At 40.4% G+C, this 20118-nt stretch overlaps 1 protein-coding gene across 3 annotated transcripts in view; it reads right to left on the reverse strand.

Annotated features, from left to right (window-relative positions):
• Positions 1-6760: 6760 nt before the first annotated feature.
• Positions 6761-20118, reverse strand: part of lama2 (laminin, alpha 2) — a 399772-nt gene continuing 386414 nt past the window's right edge. For all 3 annotated transcript variants that reach the window (XM_072251541.1, XM_072251540.1, XM_072251542.1), the window contains 5 exons: positions 13566-13721; positions 11624-11777; positions 10624-10754; positions 9718-9940; positions 6761-7443 (listed from right to left, as the gene is read on the reverse strand). In XM_072251541.1, the coding sequence (XP_072107642.1) occupies positions 7292-7443; positions 9718-9940; positions 10624-10754; positions 11624-11777; positions 13566-13721 (816 nt within the window). In that variant the 3' untranslated portion in view covers positions 6761-7291. The remainder of the gene's footprint in view (positions 7444-9717; positions 9941-10623; positions 10755-11623; positions 11778-13565; positions 13722-20118) is intronic.

Genomic DNA, 20118 nt, shown 5'->3' on the forward strand with positions numbered 1-20118 from the left:
TTATCCTTATTGAACTATCTATTATCTATATACTGAGGAGTTCTATAGATCACCAGTTACTGTGTCTCAGATAACAGTCCTATATTTGGCATGCTGCAGAGAATAGTTCACCTCCTGACAATTCTCCCCCATCTGCCAGAAGCACAATAATGCTGATTTGTCTGGAGTCCTCAAAAAGCTTGATGCCACCAGCATAAACCAACACCTTCTTGGCACACAACCACCATCTTAAACACTCTCCCCTTCCATCACTATCATACTGAGACTGCAGCGTATGATGGGTGCTTCTATGCCAATAGCCCCATCCAAACATATGACCTCTACAAATGAGAAGGACGAAGTCAACAGGCAGACATCCTAAACAACAGCACCACACCCTGAAAAAAAATTTCCATTACTTCAAAAACGTTCATGGAAATTATTAATTTATTCTTCATCACAGATTGATCCACGTCCCAGCAATTCCAACCAATAGCATGATGGTCATAATTCAACCACAAAGAAAGCAACGAAAGGAACTTGTAGCCACGTTTTCAAAATCAATTTAAGTTTAAAAATAAATGCTTCTAATGATATATAAGAATCAAACAAACTTTCAAACTTAAGCTCTAACCTCATCAATAGGTTCTCAGCAGCCTGAAGAATCCATGCTGGAACTTGTAGAGACATGGCAATGCTGATCATCAATGAGTGACATGGATTTTGGACAAGGCCAAGCTATGCTCTGCACTGTTCTGGTTCCACCATTCATCAATTTACATCAAGTTGCATATCATTATCTGCTCCCAGACCAATGGTCTGACTGTAGAAAGGAGACTGTAGCGGAGAAGCATTTATGTTCCCTTGTAAATTTCAGTATTTATGTATGTTTGTGTAGTCACGAGATGCACTGGAGGAAATGAGAATAGGCGGCACATACTGGTAAAATGTGAATAAAAGAAAACATTTATTTGCCAGTTCTATCTTAAACCTGGTATTGTAAAAAAGGTGGTCCAGACTACTAATTTTCCTAAAAGTTATACTACCTCAGCATTAATCATCACAATCGCTTTGAAGGACGTATTTTTGTGAACTACCCCACCCAAAGTTCAATTTCCTTTATCTAGATGGATGCACTAACATGACATAAATTATAACATCTAAAGTTGGACATGTGCTTGAGTACAACACAAGGGCCAAAGACAAATCAATGTCATTTAAGACCATTTATAGCAGTGGTGGCCAACCTTTTACATTCCATGCGTCAACTTTTTCATGCATGAGTTCAGATGCGCCATACAACTCTTGTACCCCCATTCAATTCTTGTAAAAATGTTAATAAAGACATATTTAGCATTCTTACATGATATATTGATTTAATATTAAATACAAGATAAACATTACTTACCTTAATGAGTCTTTTAACAAATATATTTTGTCTTCTGATTCCTTCCTTTTTCTTAATCACATATTCTTTCTGTAATTCAGACCCAAGCACTAGCTTCAATTTTCCTTCTATTTCTGTCTGATGTTGTGTTTTATAGAGTCTATTAAGATCATGTCTTCTATTATGTGAGAAAGTGTTTTCACAAACAATGCACAATGGTTTTCCTGACGGACCCGCTATAAATAAGAACTAATTTTCCCACTGTTCATTGAATTCACGCTTACTATCACTTTCTGCTTTTCTTTTGCTCATTTTCTTTTGCACTGTGATGGGTAACTGAACGTAAAAACAAGGCTTAATTTTCGAAAAAGTACAAAACTGCAAATATTCACAAAGGACGAACAAAGCACAACTCCGTAGCGTACGAGTGTCAATTGTAAAGTGACTGACAAAAACCTGCGATGCATCGCTGGTGCAGACGCCTGGGGCCTCAGGATCAAACAAGTATCAAACATGCATTGAACAGTTATGGAATGACTGCAGAACAAAAGTCCTTCTTTCCTAGTTTGACTCATTGAACATTTTTTAAAAATTGTAAACAGCTTAATGTTAAAGAAGATAATATTCGCTAAAAGATCTGCAAGAAATAATAAAATTGCCAAAAATAATTGCTAAGTTTTAGATTTATTCTCAGTAAAACCCATTTCTAGCACTAAGCTACTTGAATTCCTGTTATAGATTTTTGTTCTACAAATCGGTTTTTGGTTAATACTTTTTGCATGAGTAGACTTACTTTTTTATTATTATCACAGGGGTGCAACGCACCACTTCTAATCATCCAACGCGTCACTTTTGGCACATACGCCATAGGTTGGCCATCCCTGATTTATAGTGTTCCCACGGAAGCCCAATGAAGTTCTGATAGAAGTCCTACAAAGTTCTCATGGTAGCCCCACAAAGCTCTCATGGTAGCCCCACAAAGCTCTCGTGGAAGCCCTTTGAAGTTGTCATGGAAGCCTTCAATCCTTAGGTTTTTTATATAGGGATCCATTAGTCTTGTGAGACCATGGATTTGCGCCTTGGAAGGTTTTCAGGGCGCAGGCCTGGGCAAGGTTGTATGGAAGCCCATGCTACAAGTCTCCCCTCTCCACGCCACTGATGTTATCCAAGGGAAGGGCACTAGGGCCGATACAGCTTGACACCAGTGTGGTCGCAGAGCAATGTGTGGTTAAGTGCCTTGCTGAAGGACACAACACGCTGCCTCAGCCAAGGTTCGAACTAGCGACCTTCAGATCACTAGACCAACACCTTAACCACTTGGCCACGCGCCAACACAATCCTTAGGCTGGAGAAAGGAAAATGAACATCAGAACCAGAAACTGATTTATTATCACTGACATATGACATGAAGCTTGTTGTTTTACGACAACAGCAAAACAAAGATATAAATAAAAATAAATAAATACTAATGAATGGGAATAATGAGACAGTTTGTTGGTTTATGGACTGTTCAGAAAGGATGCAAATGATTAAATCACTTCATTTTCAATGGTTGCATTTACTTCATTGATAAATTTGGTTTTGGTGATGGTCTTCATTTTCCAAGCAAGCGTTAGTTACGAAGCACTGAGTAAAAGAATGCTGGTGATCATTGGGAATTAGAGAATCACTGATAATGAAGAGCGACTTGAAACTGCAGTTTATAGAACTAATGACTTTGAGCTCAGCTAGAAATGGGCTCTCTTTGCTTTTGTATCTTGCTTTCCCTCCATAATTAATTGACTTGTGACTGTTATTACAACCAGATCTCCCATTGTTTTGAAGCATGCGGAGGTCAAGCGTAACACTTGTATCTGATAGACCACAACACAGCTACTCTTGGCAACCACAGGTGCTATTGTCTCTAAATACAGCTGTATACTCTGGAGTACTTTGGTAACAAGCCTTTTTCTCAGAAGTCTCCACTGAAAGGTTTTCCCCTTTATCCTCATTCTTCTGGCTATCTGCTCTAATTCCTCATGCTCCTATCACTTTTTATCCTACCACCCCATTTCATTTTTGGACGCAGCTAATTTAAGTAAAACAAGTAGAAAAATAATCAGGCAGAAGAAAAACTCCCAATGGTGGTTAAAATTTATCAATAGATGCAACAGTAGTAGTGATCCAGCAACTTAACTGAATTCCTGCATGATTCCTTTAAACAGTCCTGGTGATAAAGTCTTGAATGATGTGAACAGGAGTTATCTGATCCAGAGGCAATCGAAAGGGATAAACTCATCCCGAGTAGAGCTTTATGACCTCACCTGATTAATTTCCTGCCTCCTTTGATATCAACAGCAAGCAATACTTACCCAAGCTCCTCCATCGAGATGCTGCATAATTCCTTCTGTGATAAGGTATATGTAAGCAAGACCATTCCATCAGTTTTGATGTCTATGCTGTTAAATGATGGAGATTTCTATATCACTTTATTTGTTATTGCTTAAATTGTGCAGTGTCAAGATGAGGAAGGTCCCTGTAAGGGGCATTATTTATGCTATAAAACTGCCAATTGAAAATAGAGCCCAGCAATGAAAACAGGATCAACATTCTGGCGACCATTCAAAGTTCAAAGAAAATGTGTTATCAAATTGGTAGCTTTCAGATGCTGATGTTGCATCTGAATGCCACCCATTTTTTGTTTCAAAATTGGTATCACAGCACATACATAAACCTGTGCAAAACTCAGAACCCAAAAATTACTGTTGCAAATCTTATAATTTTCAAATTATGGCTTTAAAGATAAAAGGTAACTTTTGATTGTTTAACTTTGCTTTCACTGCAGATCTGATCTATTCTTTTCAACCATCTCCCTTGTACTTTTTACTTTCACGTAAAAGAACATTTATCAGCACCTCATTTAAGTTTCCAAATGCACGTAGCAATTTGTAATATAATAAAATTCACTGGTGTAGTGTCATGAGTTTTTCATATTAAAATGGTACAACAGAAATACAAGCTTAAACTGTGTCCATAAACAAAATAAGCAGAGTATGTAAAACAGTTGAAAAATTTTAAAAAGAGGCCTATTTTTCACCTGATGTTTCTAATAAAAGCAACTCAATTTTTCTGAATGTCGCTACAAATACTGTTTGAAATGTTCACACTTCCAAAATTGGTGAAAAATCTTAGCATTGTATGGAATAAGAATACTCCCTTTCAAAGAGATGCTTACTGAAATGTTTCTACTCTATTCTGGGAATGTAGAAGGTTGGGGGGGGGACTTGGTAGAGGTATTTAAAATTATGAGGGGGATAGATAGAGTTGACGTGGATAGGCTTTTTCCATTGAGAGTGGGGGAGATTCAAACAAGAGGACATGAGTTGAGTTAAAGGGCAAAAGTTTAGGGGTAACATGAGTGGGAACTTCTTTACTCAGAGAGTGGTAGCTGTGTGGAACGAGCTTCCAGCAGAAGTGGTTGAGGCAGGTTAGATGTCGTCGTTTAAAGTTAAATTGGATAGATATATGGACAGGAAAGGAATGGAGGGTTATGGGCTGAGCGCAGGTCAGTGGGACTAGGTGAGAATAAGAGTTTGGCACGGACTAGAAGGGCCGAGATGGCCTGTTTCCGTGCTGTAATTGTTTTATGGTTATATGGTTATATAATAGCGTAAGTTACAGAAAACCTTTGGGGTGGTACGGTACCATAACGCTTTACAGAACAGTCAACTTGGGTTCAATTCCTGCAGCTGCCTGTAAGGAGTTTGTACGTTCTTCCTGTGAGTGCGCGTTTTCCTCCGGGTGCTCCGGTTTCCTCCCACAGTCCAGAGACCTACCGGTCGGTAGGTTAATTGGTCACTGTGAATTGAGAACGAGCTAACTCCTGGCTTTTGTATTGCAACATGGAAGTCAGGAATAGCTGGGAGTCACATGCTGCAGTATTTGATCTCCTGCTCTGCTGTTGGACCCAGGATCAAATTCATGGATGAAGCACAAAGACAGTGAAGTGAGGGAGAGATGCATTTCAATTCCAGCTCCTCAAGTCTGCAACTGGGGGTGTGGGCACAAGTAGTTACTACTGGTCAGTAAGTTAGTAACTAGGTAATGCGGGCTGTTACTGCGCTGTATTTCTAAGCTAAACATGCAGAAATTTAGGGAGTCTCCTTAAATGTAAGATGACAAGTCCTCAGTTGAAAAGTCAGCAAGGGCTTTGTACATCATTTGCCTACCTTTAAGGAAGTCTTTTAAATAGGTTGTCAACATCCCCAGCCTCCAAGCAACGTTATGTAAAAATGTTGCAGAAACCTTTATTTTAATGTTCCAAGAGAAAAGAGTAAAGTGTAAATGGCAAATACTTATGACATTTCTCCAGGCATTGCAATGTCTAACCATTGATTTTAATGACCTTACTGGGGGCTTCTCATATTAAAAATAGAGAAAAATCATTAATCTTACCCTAGGAATGTTATAAATTCCTCTAATATCTTTTGCCCACATGATTCCTAACACTCTGCTCATCAGAAACCCAACTCCAACCCCAGAAATGCAAGTATTTACTTGAAATGATGTTCAGTTTTCCATGAATCTCTAAGTCATTATCATTCCATATCTCTTTGAGGTGTCAGTACATGCATCTCATACTTCATCTTATTTACTGCTCACAACTAAAATGCACTCTAATCTCTTCCTCGCCCTTTTATGCCTTTCCCTCCGGATTTTCTTCTTCTGAGGTTGTCCAATGGTTGCTTATGCATGGATATATTTTTATAGTAGTCCTTTTGTTTAGAGGTCTAGGCTTTTTCTGATTAATTCATTTAATGAATGGAACACCTGAGACCAGACTATTTTGCCTTTTAACATATTAATTTTGAAACTGAGAAATAATTAGAATTTCAATGACCAATCACAAAATGACTTGAGACCATAAGACATGGGAGCAGAATTAGGCCATTCTGTCATGGCTGATTTATTATCCCTCTCAATCTCATTCTCAAGAACCTATTAACCTCTGCCTTAAATATACCCAATGACTTGGCCTCCATGGCCATCTGTGGCAAAGGATTCCACAGACTTTCACCCTCTGTTCTAAATGGATGTCTCTATCCAGTGTTTTGTTTTTAAAATCATACAATTACCAGAGAGCAACATTCTAGAGGTAATCCTCACTGAAGTTAAAACTCCCATATTTCTCCCCAACAAAATTGCTTTCTCATAGAAATTTTTTTGAAATGTAATTTTCAAATTCCAAGAAATTTACAGACCTTTTGCTTATGCACTAAGCTTTCTGAATGTACCAACAGAGATGATCAAACATGGCACCTTATTGGACTTTTATGAAATTGGTCTCTATGAAATTTCTTTAATAAAGAGCAAATTTTTTAATTGCCAGCCCTCACTTAAACATGAAACTACGACTTTCACTTCAAAAACGTTTACTGATATAGTTATACCATATTGCACACTGCTGGTTACAATGTTACACACAGGAAAAAAAAAGAGCAGGAAAATTAGTGGGTGATTCTACATATTGCAAATATTGAACAGGAAATTGCATCAACAGGGTAAAAAACTGGCTTATGTTTAACCTTACTTAATAAATGAAAACTCAAAATGTTCTTCAGCTCACAGGACAAGAAATGTACTAAGTGTGAAAGGGATGTTATTGCATTTGCTCAACATTAAATGCTGTGCCTTGCATTTAATTCCATTGACAGCAAAGCAATTTAATATCAGAGTTGCATATAACAGCCTGCTGATCCACTACTGACTGCTCTCTGCCGTTTTTCTATCCTGCAATGTTTAGCAAAAAGAAGAAAAATAACAGAAATATATGAAGATATAGTTTAATTTGTGTCTCCAAAATTATTTTTGCCCTGTACAAGATACAGGCTTACTCTAAACCATATATGCTTTCATCTTTGTTTTAAAACAGTCTGGTTAATTCCATTATGCCGGACAGGAGAGTGGTTGGACTCCCTTGAGCTCCACTGATTTGCTGAAGTCCACTTCAAGTGTCTGACTTGGCTTTGTTAGTTTCAGGTTACGTATGCAGCCTTTGAAAGGAGTATCAATGGTCAGTCCTAACTGTTTCATGTCATCTGAAATGAATAAGAGAAATATGAGTTATTACAGTAAAAAGTAAGCACAATTACTGAAAATAAAGGGAATAGTGAATTTAGCAGTTGCTTTGATGAGAAAATGCAAGTTATCCTTCAGCTGACCAATGAGCAAAGTGGTGATGATGTGAACTTATATTACCCAGAATAGCTATTTTAGGAATATGACACAATGACACTGTTAAAGTTATTATATGTGTGTCTGTGTGAAGTTTAAACAGATGTGGACTGACAGCTAGCTGGTAGCTCCCATTACTGAGCGCAGGTCAGTGAGCTCTGGACCTTAGGTGGCCATTACTGATTATACCTGAGCTGAGAGTCTGGATGCACTTCATACCTGGCCCCCCTGCTTTATGCCAGACATAGCAGACATATCAAACAGCTGAAATGGGTTGCCAATCATAATGGCAAAATAAGCGAAACTAAGTGGTTGTTTTATTTTTGAACATTAAATTATCTAACTTTTGGACACCTCTCCCTGTCCCCTTCTCCCTTTTTCCATTCCTCATTCTGGTTCCCTCTTAACCATAATTTTCTCCTCTCTTGCCCAGCACCTCCCTCTGGTGCCCTTTCTTCCATGGACCACTGTCCTCCCCTATCAGATTATCTCTTCTTCAGTCATCTACTTCTTCCTCCTATCATATCCCAGCTTCGTACTTCATTCTCCCGCTCCCACCCACCCACCTTTCCTTTCACCTGGTGTCACCTATCACCTGCCAGCTTGTACTCCTTCCCCTCATTTTCTTATTCTGGTTGCTGCCTCCTCACTTTCCAGTTCTGATGGAAGTCGTTGGCCCAAAATATTGACCGTTTATTGCCCTCCATAGATGCTACCTGACTTGCTGAGTTCCTCCAGCAAGTGTGTGTGTTCCTCAAGATTTCTAACATCTGCAGGATCTTGTGTTTACTGCATGTTTTGTATATATCTATATATTAATTACAGAAGTCAAAATGTTTTTATTTAAAACATATTAATTTAAACATACTTCAATTGTTTCTGTCTCGGATACCTAACAATACAGAATGAGTTGGAAAGGTCTTTGGCAGCATATGCTGCTGTAAGGCCCAGTGGTGAGATTATAGGTCTACAGCTGAAGACCCTGAGGTTGTTCATGAAACACTTCTCTCTTTGGGATTGGCTTCAATAGTGAAGCCTCAAGAATGTTTGGAGCAGCATGGCTGCATAAATTAAGTGTAGTCAGGACACCTTTGCAAGTGGTTGGCTCGAGGTGTGGACCTCCTGTGCCTGACTTGGGCCACTAATTATTAATCTAAACCTTCAGATCACAACCAATCTGCTGCAAACTGCCATATCATGGGAGATGAGCATCGGTGTGGGGAGGGAGCTGCAGTTCCCAGGGGTGGTGCCAACCACACTTCAACCAGACATCCACTGAAGACAAGAAAATCATCCTGGTGGAGCTCACAGTACGTGGGAGGAAGGATGCGAGGAGGCTCGTGAGAGGATGGTCCTGAAGTACCAGTCCTTAGTCCAGGAGTGCGGGGACAAAGGATGGCAGACGTGGCTAGTCCCCGTGGAGATCGGCTGTAGAGGGTTCCCAGCAAGGTCGACATGGAGGTTGCTGTCTGTGCTGGGCCTTGATGAAAAGAGCAAGAAACCAAGCAGCTCACAGGATGGGAGGAGGAAGAAAAAAGAGCCTCTTTCTGGAAACAGAGCAGGCAAGGGGAGTTGAGCTGGAAGTCAGAAGCAGGTGGGCAGTGACGCGCCCACCACTGCTGACCCGCCAACTGGAGAGTGTAGTGGTTAAGGGTCAAAACATTCTATGAAGGTTGGGCACCACCTGATGACTTCTGCTCCTGGCCAAAGGCTACGGTTACTTCATCAGGTAACTGAAGAGTGCACTCTGGTGTATGATGCAAGCAAGTGTAGCTAGTGATTTAATTCCTCTTCATCAATTAAATAAACTACTTCTTCAGTCCATAGATGCTGCCTGACCTGCTGAGCTCCTCCAGCACTTTGTGTGTGCTGAAAGCTATTTATTTCTTGTAAAAATGCAACCATTTTCATAAGCCGTATTTACTTGGCATGGACAAACTATGAAGCCAAACACTGGGAAATGTAATTGATTTTCAACTGCCCCTGAAATGCTTCAGTAAATCACCCAGCTGCATCAAAGCTATGCTGAAATAATTTTCCCACACAAATGGCAAAATTTCAAGAAATTAGCACCCCTAGAAGAGCAGTTGGTCATGAAACTTCACAAAGAAAATAATTTGGAACGAATGTGTGCATACCTGGATAACCTCCAATGAAGACTGGATCATTGGTGTCAGTTGCAGTGGATGTTACAATCGGGCTACTGCCTTCCACTCTCTTTCCATCAACTGTCAGTTCCAAACGGTGTTTGATTTTTTTGACTACTACATTGTGCCACTGTCCACGACACAGCTCAGTGAAGTGCAAAGGCTCATAGACAGCAGTAAATACTCCAGCTCCGTTATCATTGTGAACATAAATCTAACATTAAGATGTGAAAGGAGAACTAGTATTAGGCAAAGCATTGTTGAGATCCCACTGAAATAATCACCATTAAGTTATATATATGAATAATTTTTACATCATTAAAGATATTCTGGTTTTCACTTTAACAGGTTACTAATTGCATCCAGACAGGCATTCTCATGCACAATTATGAACCATCCAATAGAAATCTGCTCATTGACCTACACTGGTTCAATTTAAGAGCAGCTCGGTTATAAAGTTCTTTTCTTTGTTACCAAAATTCTCCATGACCTCATAGCTGCCGGTGGCTTAGACCATAAAGCATAGGAGCAGAATTAGGCCATTCAGCCCATTGAGTCTTCTGCAACATTCCATCATGGCTGACGCTGGATCCCAATCAACACTTGGAGATATTTATCCCCCTCCAATACTGCACCCTTGCACTTCTCCAACTTTACTTTTCCTACAGTTGGCTGTGCCTTCAGCTGTCAAGATTATAAATTCTTTAAATAGCTCATAAACCTCTCCTTTATTGCTTTGTAATCGATTGTTGCTGTCCCTTGCCTTGATCCCAAAATTTGTTTTGAAAACATTCCAGTGGAGATCTTGGTTTGTATTTTTGCACTAAAAATGTAATACAAATGCAAGTTGCAGCCGCTTTTCAGATCAATTTGTTTCAGCTTCCGATTATAACTTACTTTTCCACCGACTAGTTCAATGCCCAGTCCATCAACACTCTGACTGCTGATTCCCAATAAGACGGCATTCCTCTGTGTAGTGCGAAAATCAAACTCGATCTGTAGATCTATTCCAACCCTATAACGTGGAACTGAATTGGCACAAAGGTACATACTGTTATTGTAAAAAGCTTTGCACACATTAAGTTAGAATGGAATAATCAATCAATCTTTTTTTTGGCTGCTATTCCAGCCATTATTCTAATCTAAAAGGTTTTCAAGCAAAGTGACGCACATACGTCACTTAATCCCTTCTATATGTTACTTAGAAGCATATGAAGGCAAAATAACACATTCTACCCACTATATGTAAAATTTCTGGAGTAGGAAATAAACATTTGAAGTTTCAGACCACGACCCTTCATCCTGATGAAGTTTTGTGTGTTGCTTAAGATTTCCAGCATCTGCAGAATTTCTTGCATTTATCATGTGAAATCATTGGGTTTTGTACCTCAGAAGATCAGGGTTGCATTAAAAAGAGATCAGAAAATAGAAGCAAAATGTTGTCAGGAGTTTTAAAGAAACTAAATTTCATCACAGATCATATTTGGAGCTGGCTCTTAATAAAAAACACTAGGTTTTAGAGATCTAGAAATCTTTTATATAAACTGATAATGGTCAGGTACTTCTATTCAAACAATCAGTGCTTATCCTCATGTTTTAAGATATTCTCAGTTAGGTAACAACCACCATTTCAGTGCTATGCAATCTGCTTCTGTTATGTTTGGCAACACTGGCATATTTCAGAAGTGACCTGCAAATCAGAAAGTGGAGTAGGGCTGATATTGGGAGGTAGATTTTCTATTTAAAAAGCACACCAGGAGAAAGTTACACTGGTGAACAGAAACTCTGCAATTCTACCATGTGAGTTACAATGGACCAGTAGAGTTTAGTTGTCAAACAATGGTTAATTACATTGTGAGTGGAGCCAGTAGAAGTAGTATCAATTTGATACTTTTACCTGGTTTAGCAAATCCCGTTCCATCAAAGTAAGTTCCTTTTTGACTGTTGAGAAAACAGGTGCCAACATCCAGGCTGGAGGCTGGATTATCCAGATCAAGAGTGTTGTCATTCAGTTTAAAGTTACGGATGCAAGCGTTTATACTGTAGACTACCTGTGTTGACAAAATGAATAAACAGACCATCAAATACAAATGTACATTGAGATGACTTTAAAAAAAGGCATCCGTTAGTCTTGCGAGACCATGGATCTGCGCCTGGAAAGTCTTCACTCTCCAGGGCGCAGGCCTGGGCAAGGTTGTATGGAAGACCAGCAGTTGCCAATGCTGCAAGTCTCCCCTCTCCATGACACCAATGTTATCCAAGGGAAGGGCATTAGGACCCATACAGCTTGGCACCAGTGGCGTCACAGAGCAATGTGTGGTTAAGTGCCTTGCTCAAGGACACAATACGTTGCCTCGGCTGGGGCTCAAACTCATGACCTTCAGGTCGCTAGTCCAATGCCTTAACCACTTGGCCACTTACGACTAGGATTCTGATAAGTCTTCATTGCTAATTTTGGTTTTAAAAGATGGCCAAAATGGCATGGCCAAGTCTTAGCAGAGTTAGGTTTTTTTAACACCAGTCTCAGTTTTACTTACTTTTCCCAAGAATTAATAGTTTGGTTATGGTTTCAAAATAAGCCATAGCTTTACTTCCCCTTTAACCACAGGATGCAGCCAGCTTCAGTGTGATAGGGGCCTACTACAAAATACTTCAAAACATTAACCCATTTCTAGCATTAAAATCCTCTTAATGTAGAAATAACTATTATTACAGAATTGAGGTCCTGCTCCCTACTTCAGATTTGCATAAGGTAAAATTCCCAACTTAGATATAAATGTGCAAATATTGTGAAACATCCATAGATTATTGAGGCACCATAGTTGATTTGAATTGTAGATAGAACAGATTAGATTCAAACCTAAACTTCTCCAAATTTACAAAACATACTAAGTGCTTAATTATGTTTGGAAGAGATTTTCATTATTGTTCAAACACATTCAGGTTGGAAATTATTTTTGAAGAAGTGTCTGGAAAGATGCGGGGACTGCAGTAACTGCAAAAGGTGCTCTAAAAACGCTTGCCTCACAAAATAACTCAGACATTAATATAGCTGAAAATGTAGCAGTACTGATGGAGAGAAAGCCAGGAGTTTAAAAAAAGATTATTGGTGTACTGTATACTGCAGAGTCAATCAGGAGTTTGCTTCCTTTCAGTGGATGAAGGAAATTTATTCTTGGCCAAGGGAAGCACAAACCAAAAGATTGCTGGGAATACAAAGATATTCTGAAAAATATGGAGGGCTACAAATAAATCCTCAATGGATATATGTATATTGTATATGGCAAATACAATTTTATATATAATAATGATAATACGATAAGTTTTGAGAGTTATCACCATAAACAGAAGAAGGTTAAGATACCAAGGACAACAAATACAAATGTTTGTACATTAGTGCAATTTTACCTGTATAAAGCACAAAAAAAATCACATTTTGACTGGTTATGAATGGACCTACTGAGTGAAAGAGAAAAGAAATTGAAATGTATTAAAATCAAACTTGACCTGGGTCATATTGGAGGGCCTTAAATACCCTGACAAGAGGAGCATCAAACCCTGGAGAAAACCTAAATGATATCAGGGATCACAACTATGGTTGTGAGGTATGACTTGAGATATTAGTACTATTTTTATTGCATCAAAGGAGTTGAAAATGAGATTCATTTGACATTTCAGTCATATGAATAATAAAGACTATTCCCTTAGCTTTGGTGTTGGTGATGGATGGAAAATCAATTTAATACTGTTATGGAGGAGAGAAGTTGTCTTGCAAATCAGGCAGATTGAGGTTGGAAGTGATGAGTATTTTAAGAAAAAATTTAAGCTTCACATCTTACACGGCCAATTCTTCGTGTAGTGTAGTTCTTAGGCAATCCTCCGATGTAAATCATTCCCACAACATCCAAGATATCTGCATTTTTAGGGCTGACTGTAGCTGCCACACTGACGCCAGTTGTCACTGTTACTCTCTTTTTATCTCGCTCAATTCTTATCTGCAAAAAATAAATGCATATATATTAAAGTAATCTCTATTCCACCATGAAAAGTTATTGCACAGTATGCTTTATTACCGCTGGCTGGTGGCGTTATGGCTTCAGTGCCGGACTTCGGAGCAAAGGATCCCGAGTTCGAATCCAGCCAGCTCCCTTGCACACTTTCCATCCGTGCTGGGTTGAGCGTCGAACTAGCAACTCAGCCTCATAAAAATAAGAAAGCCTGCTAAAAAAAACGCCGTCATGACGGCATCCTGATGACTCCACTCGGAGTTAAGGGCTTTCTTCTTCATGCTTTATTACCAAGTTAAATAAAAACTAAACTTTTCATTTTTTACTATGTCTTCCATATCCAAAATATACTTACCTTATTTCTTTTCAGTTCATTTGATCATGGTAGTATCATCTTAAAGCAATGTTATTTTAATATGCATCGTAATGACACTTTGCCTCATTTCTTCGCTACCCATCTGAACAGAAATGGAACTCCTCAGGATCCAAAGCACTTTCTCTTCCACCCCCATGATCTGTTGCCACCTGCACTCCCCCTGCTAAGAAACTCAAAAATCAGCCCTTCCCAAATCTGAAATCCCTTTGATATTCATCCCTTGCTTCCTAACTTACACAAAGACCATTCACTCTTAAACCCTATATTCACGACACTGGATCCCAGTTAAACAATGCCTCTATTTTAAAATTATCATGCATATCTTCGATCAGATGAAATTCAAAGACTCTCATGACAAGACCATCAGTAACGCTGCATGGACCTTATCATCTGGGCCATAATGAACCCCAACTGATGCAGTGCAGCAAGCCACAGCAGTCCTTAGACTTAGAGCAAGTCCAACAGGGTAGGGGCAGCTCTGGTTTGGCAGCAAGTGGACCCACCTGGCACAAGGCCACAATTCTAGAGCGAAGGAAGATGGTTGTCGAGGAAGTACAGCGACAAGAAGAGTCAGACAGAAGCGTGAAGGCTGTCTCCGTGGCTAAGCAGGGGCAACAGATGTGTTGGGAAAGTACTGAGAGGAAGAAAATCAGGTGGAAGGACATATGGGAGATGGAAGCAAACAGACTTAGCTTTCTCATCAGAGCTACATATGATGTGCTTCCCTCACAGAAAAATCTCCACCTGTGGTTCGGTGAGGACCCAACTTGTGCCCTGTGCCCGATTCCGGCAACCCTCAAGCATATCCTGGCAAGCTGCAAAACCAGCCTCACACAAGACAGATGCACGTGGCATCACAACCAGGTCTTGAAGAGTCTGGCAGTGGCAATCAAGAGGATAGCAACCAACTCCTTGCCCAGCAGAATGACTAATGCTCTGACACTAGTAGCATTTGTCTGGGAAGGAAGGAAAAGACCAACTAATCTCCCTCCTAAGCCAGAAACAGGACAGATGAACATGGCCTGTGACTGGAAAATGCTGGTGGATGCCAATAAACAACTCACCTTACCACTGGAAATTGCTAGCACAAACCTTAGGCCAGACTCGATTCTCTGGTTCATTTCATTACAGATCATCTACATCTTGAAACTCACAGTCCCGTGGGAGAATTAAGTGGCTGAAACATATGAGCGCAAGAGGCTACACTATGTAGATCTAGCAGCAGAAGCTCAGCAACAGGGCTGGAAATGCAAACTTCTTCCTGTGGAAGTGGGTTGTAGGGGATTTGTAGCCACATCCATGATCAAATTACTGAAGGAGCTCGGTATCCATGGTCAGACTCTACGGCGAACTATCAGAGCCACATCAGAGGTGGCAAAAAGAAGCAGTTAATGGCTTTGGATCAAGCAAAAAGGCCTCTCCTGGGCTTCAAGGTAGCATCAAGAGAGTGGGAAGACACAACGGGGGTAGGGGAGGGTGACATTGAGACACCAGAAGTCATCGTTGAGCTCTCTATAGACCATTAGATACATAAGCAGAAGTAGGTCATTTGGCCCATCGAGTCTGCTCTGCCAGTCAATCATGGGCTGATCCAATTCTTCCAGTCATCTCCACTCCCCTGCCTTCTACCCATACTCTTTGATGCCCTGGCTAATCAAGAACCTATCTATCTCTGCCTTAAATGCACCCAATGACTTGGCCTCCACAGGCGCTCGTGGCAACAAATTCCACAGATTTACCACCCTCTGACTGAAGTAATTTCTCCGCATCTCTGTTCTAAATGGAAGTGCTTCAATCCTGAAGCCGTGCCCTCTTGTCCTAGACTCCCCTACCATGGGAAATAACTTTGCCATACCTAATCTGCTCAGGCCTTTTAACATTTGGAATGTTTCTATGAGATCCCTCATTCTCCTGAACTCCAGGGAACACAGCCCAAGAGCTGCCAGATGTTTCTCATATGTTAACCCTTTCATTCCAGGAATCATCCTCATGAATCTTCTTTGAACCCTTTCCAATGTCAGTATATCCTTTCTAAAATAAGGAGCCCAAAACTGCACACAATACTCCACGTGTGGTCTCACGAGTGCCTTATAGAGACTCAACATCACATCCCTGCTCTTTTATTCTATACCTCTAGAAATGAATGCCAACAGTGCATTCACCTTCTCCAACACGGACTCAACCTGGAGGTTAACCTTTAGGGTATCCTGCACAAGGACTCCCAAGTCCCTTTGCATCTTTGCATTTTGAATTCTTTCGCTCTAATAATGTTATAATCTAAATAATAGTCTGCCCGTTTATTTCTTCCACCAAAGTGCATGACTATACATTTTCCAACATTGTATTTCATTTGCCACTCCTTTGCCCATTCCCTTAAACTATCTAAGTCTCTCTGCAGGCTCTCGGTTTCCTCAACACTAACTGCTCCTCCACCTATCTTTGTATCATCGGCAAATTTAGCCACAAATCCATTAATCCCATAGCCCAAATCATTGACATACATCGTAAAAAGCAGCAGTCCCAACACTGACCCCTGTGGAACTTCACTGGTACCAGCAGCCAGCCAGAATAGGATCCCTTTATTCCCACTCTCTGTTTTCTGCCGATCAGTCAATGCTCCACCCATGCTAGTAACTCCCCTATAATTCCATGGGCCCTTATCTTGCTAAGCAGCCTCATGTGCGGTACCTTGTTAAAGGCCTTCTGAAAACCCAAGTACATCACATCTACTGCATCTCCTTTATCTACCCTGCTTGTAATTTCCTCAAAAAATTGCAGTAGGTTCGTCAGGCAGGATTTTCCTTTCAGGAAACCATGCTGGCTTTAGCCTATCTTGTCATGTGCCTCCAGGTATTCCATAATCTCATCCCTAACAATCGATTCCAACAACTTCCCAACCACTGAGATCAGGCTAGCAGGTCTATAGTTTCCTTTCTGCTGCCTCCCACCCTTCTTAAATAGCGGAGTAACACTTGCAGTTTTACAGTGATCTGGTACAATGCCCGAATCTATCGATTCTTGAAAGATCATTGTTAATGCCTTCACAATCTCTCCAGCTACTTCCTTCAGAACCTGAGGGTGCATTCCATCAGGTCCAGGAGATTTATCCACCCTTAGACCGTTAAGCTTCCTGAGCACCTTCTCAGTCGTAATTTTCACTGCACATACTGTACTTTACTCCCCTGACACTGTTCAATGTAGGGTATACTGCAGATGTCTTCCACTGTGAAGACTGGTGCAAAATACGCATTCAGTTCCTCTGCCATCTCTGTGTCTCTTAATACAATATCTCCAGTGTTATTTTCTATTGGTCCTATATCTACCCTCAGCTCTCTTTTACCGTTTATATACTTACAGAAAGCTTTTAGTATCTTCTTTGATATTAGTTGCCAGCTTCCTTTTATAATTCATCTTTTCTTTCCTAATAACTTTCTTAGTTTCCTTCTGCAAGTATTTAAAAGCTTCCCAATCCTCTATCTTCCCACTAGCTTTGGCTTTCTTGTATGCCTTCTCTTTTGCTTTTACTTTGGCTCTGACTTCACTTGTCAGCCGTGGTAGCGTCCTTCTTCCATTCAAAAATTTCTTCTTATTTGGAACATATCTGTCTTGCACTTCCCTCATTTTTTTGCAGTAACTCCAGCCATTGTGGCTCTGCTGTCCTTCCTGCTCATGTCCCTTTCCAGTCAATCTTGGCCAGTGCCCCTCTCCTGCCATTTTAATTTCCTTTATTCCACTGAAATACCAACACATTAGAATTTAGTTTCTCCTTCTCAAATTTCAAAGTGAACTCGATCATGTTGTGATCACCGTTCCCTAAGGGTTCCTTAACCTTAAGCTCTCATATCACCTCCGGATCATTGCACAACACCCAATCCAGCACAGCTGATCCCCTAGTTCTACAAAGCCATCCCTTAGACATTCTACATTCTTAGATGTAGTGGGCTAATCAATGAAACATCAAGGAAGGAGGGTTGCCCATTGAAAACCCCTGAGGGTCAACCCTATGCCATGCCAAGCATCAAAGCAGACTCGAACAAGTGCTCACGACCTATTGGCATGAAGGATATTAACATCTTATCCTTTGTATTTCGACTTTTAATAACCTTTCCCTCCATATCTCTGTAACCTTCTTTAGACCTATAGCCTTCTGTTTTATTGGTGTAATTCCAGTTTGGCTCTCCGATGATCTTGAATCTAAGTAGAATGGGAAAATCAGATTGGTGCTGGATTTCTAGAGGGAGAATTTCCAGAGTGCCTGTGAGATGTCTTTTTAGCGCAGGTTGTGGTTGACCCCACTGGAGGATCAGATATACTGAACTGGGTGTTGTGCAATGAACCAGAATTGATTACAGATCTTAAGGTAAAAGAACCCTTAGGGGAAAATGATCATAATATGATCGAATTCAGCTGAAAATCTGAGAAGGAGAAGCTAACGTCAGATGTATCAGTATTATGATGGAGTAAAGGGAAGTACAGAGGCATGAGAGAGGAGCTGGCCAGAACTGATTTGAAAAGAACACTGGCAGGGATGATGGCAAAGCAGCAATAGCTGGAATTTCTGGAAACAATTCGGAAGGCACAAGATATATACATCCCAAGGAAGAAGAAATATTCTAAAGGAAAGATGATACAACTGCGGCGAAAAAGAGAATTCAAAGCCAACATAACAGCCAATGAGAGTGTCTATAATAGAGCTAAAATTATTGGGATTGGGAAGCTTTCAAATACGAACAGAAGGCAGCTAAAAATGTCATTAAGAAGGTAAAATTGAAATACGAAAGTAAGCTAGCCAATAATATTAAAGGGGATACCAGAAGTTTCTTCAGGTACATAACATGTAAAAGAGAGGTGAAAGTAGATATCGGAACGCTGGAGAGGTAGTAATGGGGGACAATGAAATGGCAGATGAACTGAATAAGTAATTTGCATGAGTATTCACTGTGGAAGACAATAGCAGTATGGAGGATGTTCCAGCTGTCAGGGGACATGGAAGTGTGTGAAGTTACCATAACTAGAGAGAAGGTTCTTGGGAAACTGAAAGGTCAGAGATAGATAAGTCATCTGGACCAGATGTTAGTGTTGAAACTTTATAAAGCATTGGTGAGATCTCACTTGGAGTTTTATGAGCAGGTTTGGGCTCCTTCTCTCAGAAAGGATGTGCTGAAACTGGAGAAGGTTCAAAGGAGATTCATGAAAATGATTCCAGGATTGAATGGCTTGTCATACGAAGAGCGTTTGATGGCTCTGGGCCTGTATTCACTAGAATTCAGAAGAATGAGGGGTGACTTCATTGAAACCTATCAAATGGTGCAAGGCTTTGAGAGAGTAGATGTGGAGAGAATGTTTCCCATGGTGGTAGAGATGAGGAGGAATTTCCTTAGCCAAAAAGTGGTGAATCTGTGGAATTCTTTGCCACAGGAAGCTATGGAGACCAATTCTTTATGTACATTTAAGACAGAATTTGATAGATTATTGATTGGTCAGGGCATGAAGGGATATGGGGAGAATGCAGGAATTGGGGCTGAGAGGAAAATTGGATCAGCCATGATGAAATGGCGGAGCAGACTTGATCGGCCAAATGGCCTAATTCTGCTTCTATATAGAAACATAGAAAATAGGTGCAGGAGTAGGCCATTCGGCCCTTCGAGCCTGCACCGCCATTTATTATGATCATGGCTGATCATCCAACTCAGAACACCGCCCCAGCCTTCCCTGCATACTCCCTGACCCCCGTAGCCACAAGGGCCATATCTAACTCCCTCTTAAATATAGCCAATGAACTGGCCTCAACTGTTTCCTGTGGCAGAGAATTCCACAGATTCACCACTCTCTGTGTGAAGAAGTTTTTCCTAATCTTGGTCCTAAAAGGCTTCCCCTCTATCCTCAAACTGTGGCCCCTCGTTCTGGACTTCCTCAACATCGGGAACAATCTTGCTGCATCTAGCCTGTCCAATCCCTTTAGGATCTTATACGTTTCAATCAGATCCCCCCTCAATCTTCTAAATTCCA

Source organism: Mobula birostris, chromosome 2 (assembly GCF_030028105.1).
Source record: "Mobula birostris isolate sMobBir1 chromosome 2, sMobBir1.hap1, whole genome shotgun sequence".
Lineage (NCBI taxonomy): Eukaryota > Metazoa > Chordata > Chondrichthyes > Myliobatiformes > Myliobatidae > Mobula > Mobula birostris.